The sequence below is a fragment of the Myotis davidii genome, unplaced genomic scaffold, assembly GCF_000327345.1.
Source record: "Myotis davidii unplaced genomic scaffold, ASM32734v1 scaffold827, whole genome shotgun sequence".
NCBI lineage: Eukaryota > Metazoa > Chordata > Mammalia > Chiroptera > Vespertilionidae > Myotis > Myotis davidii.
In genome coordinates, this window is record NW_006297815.1 from 1,315,696 (window position 1) to 1,320,978 (window position 5,283).

Genomic DNA, 5,283 nt, shown 5'->3' on the forward strand with positions numbered 1-5,283 from the left:
GAATCAAGGAAGAACAAGGTTTCTGGCCTGAGCAGTTAGCAACTAGTGACAGGTGGTGCCACCTCAGGGTGGGAAGAGGAGCAGGTTTTGACGGAGGGTGGAGGACTCCTGGAGAGCAGAAGTCCATTCTGGACAGGCTGGGTGTGAGGCGCCTGGTGTTAGACATCCAAGCGAAGAGGACAAGGAGGCAGTCGGGTGTCCTGCGTTAGCTGCGGAGGTGAGAGGGGGCGATGCGCATTGGGCCATGTCGGCTTACAGAGGCATTTCAAGGAATGGGCCCGTGTTAGGCAAAATAGCACAGTGGCTCTCAACCTCGTGGATGCTACGCCCTCTTTTTAATGACAAATATTTTGGTGATAACTACCCCCCCGCCAATTATCTTAAAATGAAACTTAATGGTTCAAAAAACTACCAACACATAATTTTTTTAAATTGGCAATGCCCTACCCATAATGTAAAAGAAATAAAAGGAAAGTAGTTGGTAATAAAATGTTTCAATATGTGAGTTCCTGATCACAGGCTACTAGAAGCTACAATGATGCAGCCCCTGCCGGCACCACTCCTGTGGAACCTGCAGGCGGTGACGGCCACAGGGCAGCCTGCCACAGCCCATGGGCAGCTCCAAGCCCCTGGCTGCCGTGGCTGCTGTGGCTGCAGGTGGCTTTTCCAGACTGGGAGCTCGTGGTACCCTTTTATCAAAAACAGTTCAGCCTCCCCTCAGTGTACATAGTACCTAAAACTTAGGAAAAACTGCTCTGTTGCCTGGAAAACAGAGTTGGGTTCTTTATAAGCAGATCTTTAACCTACAGGAATCTCAGAGCCATGCAGGCTGCAGAACAGTTCTCAGTTATGTGCACTGCCCCCCTCAGAGCCCCACTCACTAAAAGGTAGGAGTGTCCCTGCTGACCAGCCCCATGGGTGCCCAGAGGCCCCTGAAGAGAACCAGAGCCTGAGGGTGCCCCTTGGGACACGAGCCTGTGCCAGCTCCCAGTTTGCCTTGGGGGAGAGGAAATGACACCTCAGGTTCCAGAGTACAGAGACAATGTTGATACTCCCTGCAGAGAGGACTGGGAGGGGAAGTTGGGGTGCCTCTGATCAGGCGGTTCTAGGAAGGCGTCAAGGCAGTGGCATTTCTGTTGGGTGTCGGGTGGGAACGTATCAAAGGAGAAGACGGGAGGAGGGGCACAGATGAAGCAGCAGGTGGGATAATGCTGGACTGGGGGTGGGGGCGGTCTGCCTGGTCTCCCAAGGGCCTGGCATGCTCTGGGCACTCCCTGGGGTTGGCTGGGTGATAGGCAGCAGGGAGTGGTTTAGTTGGGTAAGACCCTGTGGCAGGCTCCATGTCTGTGACACTGGCTGTTCGAGTCTACGGCAAGGTCGGTGTTGGTTTCCTGGTCCATTTTACTGATTATTATTATTATTACTATTATTATTAGAGAGAGAGAAGAAGGGAGAGGGAGAAACATCAGTGAGAGAGAACATCGATTGGCTGCCTCTTGCACGCCTCTCACTAGGGATCGAGCCTGTAACCCAGGCATGTGCCCTGACCAGTGGCCTCTTGGTACATGAGTCAATGCTCAACCACTGAGCCACACCGACTGGGCTCCTGGTCCATTTTAACACCTTAATGACCAGATTGGTCCCCTGAAACCACAGGCCCACTCTCTTGCAACGAGTCATCACCGTATGGAGAACTTAGAGTGCGCCACGTGGGGTTGTAAGGCCAGCATGGACCTGGCAGGCCCTGTCTTCGTGGAGCTCACTGCCTCCGAGGGACACAGATCATCATGCCCTGCCCAGGTCCGATGGAGGAATCATGGGGGACCTATGAAAGCAGCCTGTGTGTCGGGGGCACCCATCACATTGGGAGGAGGGGTTCCTGAGGAAGCAGCATTTGCGCTGAAGATGAGTAGATGTGCTGAGAAAGTATGGAGGGAGGGCAGAGCGCCGGCTTCTCCAGGCGCAGGACGGAGCCTGGTTGCTCGGGAGCTGAAGGTGGCTGGCCGGTGGGACTGGGGCACGAGGGCCGCAGCTGAGCTGAGGCCGGCAGGGGCCCGATCGGCCTTTTTAGCCTAAAGAAGGGTTTTGATCTTTATCTTAAGAGCACTGGAAGCTGCAGAAGGGCTGTAAGCAGTGGTCTGACATGATCAGATTTATGTTTTAAAAAGGTCACTTTGGTAGCAATTCATGGAGAACAGCTTGAGACGACAAGAGAGTGGATGTGACCAGGAGCTCGGCTGCCAGCGCCCGTGCTGGGGGCAGGCTCCTTCCTGCTCCTGTCTGCCCCATCTCCCTGCGGGACAGGCCTGGGTGGGTGGGGTCAGATGGCCCTCACTCTGCCCAAGCCACCAGCGCTGCCTTTTCATCCTTCTAGCCTCAGACCTGGGACCGCGAGCCCTGCACCCGGTGACCATGGAGAGGATGGGCTTGGCCCACCAGCCCCTGAGGTGAGGACTCCGCCGAGGCTCCGATAACCATCCTGATCATGGAGTGAAGAGAACTCCTAACCAGGCCACGTTCTCGCTGAAAGTCGTGGCGCAGGCCCAGCAGCTCTTCCTGCCCGTCTTCAGGAGAGGTGCCTGCCCCTGCCGACCCCAGCTGGGAGCAGCTGCTTCCACCGATGGGGAGGTGGGCCCTCGACTTGGCCTTTGTGTGGAGGGCAGTGCTGACCCTGGGGCTGGTCCTTCTCTACTACTGCTTCTCCATCGGCATCACCTTCTACAACAAATGGCTGACAAAGGTGACTGGGAGGCGGCACCGCGGGCCGGGATCGAGGTGGCGGGGCTACAGTGCCCCTCATACTTAAAAACAGGAAGGCACGGGCTTCAGCCAGTCACGGTAGTGACGGGGCAGAACCCCACAGCCAGCACTGCCATGCCAGGGATTCTTCCGAAATATTTGCATCGAGGGGAAATTAGGGGTCCACGGGGAGGAGCTGGGGAGACTTGGGGAGCTTACACAACAGCTGTGGACCAACAGGTAGAAAAGCAGTTCAGTCCTCTAATAGCTGGCACAGCCATCCTGGCCCACGCTGCTGTTCCTTGGGTGTGGGCCATGGGAGGGGCTGGGGCAGGTAGCTAACAGGCTGTTGAAGGTGGAGACGGCACTGAGCTACAGTTGAGCCCCATTTGTCCACCTGCTGCCTGTGTGACCTCCAAATTGGGACTAAGTCTCTGATGCCAAGTGATTTTACTGTGGGTGAAAACCCCTGCAGAGCCCTCAGCAAGCACCGAATTAGGGCCCCTACCACTGCGGGGGGTGGCGGGGGGGAGCCTGGTGAGGGCTGCTGTCTAACTGCGCCTGGCCGGCCGGCTGTGCTCTGGGCCCCGTACAGAGCTTCCACTTCCCCCTCTTCATGACGATGCTGCACCTGGCCGTGATCTTCCTGTTCTCCGCCCTGTCCAGGGCGCTGGTCCAGTGCTCCAGCCACAGGGCCCGCGTGGTGCTGAGCTGGACCGACTACCTCAGAAGAGTAGCTCCGACAGGTGTGTTCCTGTGGGGAGGGCCTGGCAGGAGGAGGGCTGCTTGGGAAGCCATAGGCCGGGAACGAAAGGAAGTCTTCTGGCCTAAAGCTCAGGTCCCTCTTTCCACCTGCCCTCCCCGCCCCACACCTGCCCCACGTGTACTCTCCAGCTTCCCGCTTCCCCCACGCACACCACACAGAAGCCCCAGTGCAGCGGTAGCCTTGTAGTTCCCTTGACCTTGAACATGCACACTGAGCTGTGTTTCCAGGCCTGGAGGGAGTGGTGAGCAGAGCGTGTAGTCCCTGCCTTCGGTGCTGGGCAGGGAGGGCTCCCCAGAGCAAGGGCTGAGTGGGCTGAGACCTGGAGGGCGAGTGGGACGGGTGGTCCGGGGTGGGGAGGGTTTAGTGCATGTGGGAGTCTGCAAGGGAACTGAAAGTGTCTTGGGGCGCTGAGGACTCAACGTTGGTGCGAGGAAGTGAGAGGGTGGAAGGGCTCAGATCCTGGAGGGCCGGGTCCTCCTCCGTGACCACTCTGAAGCGTTTACAGGATCAGGTTGTATCTGTCAGCAGCGGGGTATGCAAAAAATCAAGCAAGTGGGAAGGACACAGACCCCAGCCAGTCAGAATGCACTATAGCCTGAATGCTGGAGCAGACCCCCCCACCCCCCGCTTTTTTGGGGTTAACCTTTTAGTTGCTGGGTAGAAAGGAAGGCCTGAAGGCCCCAGAGAAAGTGAGGGGACTCATGGAAGTGTTCTAATCACTGGTGCCCCCAAGCCACCTGCCCTTCCTCCCCGGCGTGTCCGGTGGGCGCCCTGTGTCTCCACAGCACTGGCTACAGCACTTGACGTGGGCTTGTCCAACTGGAGCTTCCTCTATATCACCGTCTCACTGTGAGTATCGCCACCTCCCTCAGGCGCATGTTCTCTCTGTCCGTCTGGCTGGCTGTCTGCACCCCTGTCCGACAAGCCAGCCACTGCACCACTCTCTGAGACCAGCCGTCCTCTCTGAGCTCCTCCCAGCAGCTTTCCAGAAACTCACCAGCTTCTTCCTCACGCTGGGCACAGTCGATGCTGGGCCCACTGCCGGGCGGCCTGGGGAAGCCAGGAGCTCAAGCAGAACGGGCGGCCGTGGCCCGGGAGGAAGGCATGTCCGCGTGCAGTGCACGCAGCTGCAGAAGGGAGGCCGGCAGTGACTTCTTACCTCCGGGGTTGTGCCTCAGAGCACAGTCCCTGCCTCCTCTTTCTCTCATCCTTTCTTCCTCGACCTGGTCTCCGCTGAGGGCGGGTGATAACAGGCCTCGGAGAGCTCAGTGTCAGACCTGCAGCCTTTCCTCCTGCTGATAATTACAGAGATTCCCTCGATTAAAGGTCACGGATCGGCCAGATGACTCGGGCCACCTTCCTTTGGTCTTTTGTACCCAGATTGTCCTGCTGCTCTGAGCAGAGCCCGTGGCCCTCAGGGAAGTCAGGAAGCTCCCCCTTTCCAGCCCACTGACTGTACTGTGGGGTCCGTTCCGGATGGCGGGTCTGAGCCCCGGCTTCCAGCCGTGCACAGTGGTCATTTTCGCTTCCAGGTACACAATGACCAAATCCTCAGCCGTCCTCTTCATCTTGATCTTCTCTCTGATCTTCAAGCTGGAGGAGCTGGTGAGGCCCCAGCATCCCCTGAGTCCCTCCTACCCCCTCAGGTGGTAAGCATGAGAAGGGGTCTGAGTCACTGTGACAGAAGAGAGGAGCCCAGCCCAGGGGCAGAAGCCCCTGACAGAAGCTGAGGAAGGACCGAGCACTGGGCACTACCAAGAAGTTTAGAAAGCGGTGTG

General features: G+C 57.9%; 1 protein-coding gene across 8 annotated transcripts in view; it reads left to right on the forward strand.

The window, feature by feature from the left end:
* SLC35C2 (solute carrier family 35 (GDP-fucose transporter), member C2) overlaps positions 1-5,283 on the forward strand; it is a 12,547-nt gene that overhangs the window by 1,912 nt on the left and 5,352 nt on the right. For 4 of the 8 annotated variants that reach the window (XR_001515532.1, XM_015570366.1, XM_015570369.1 and 1 more), the window contains exons 1-5: positions 7-217; positions 2,375-2,740; positions 3,335-3,485; positions 4,291-4,354; positions 5,038-5,154. Coding sequence is in view for 7 of the 8 variants with exons in the window: in XM_015570366.1 (XP_015425852.1) it covers positions 2,621-2,740; positions 3,335-3,485; positions 4,291-4,354; positions 5,038-5,154 (452 nt within the window). In the remaining variant the exon portion in view is untranslated. Of the gene's footprint in view, positions 1-6; positions 218-2,374; positions 2,741-3,334; positions 3,486-4,290; positions 4,355-5,037; positions 5,155-5,283 lie in introns of those variants that run through there. The other 4 variants (XM_015570368.1, XM_015570370.1, XM_006773532.2 and 1 more) reach the window with 4 other exon arrangements.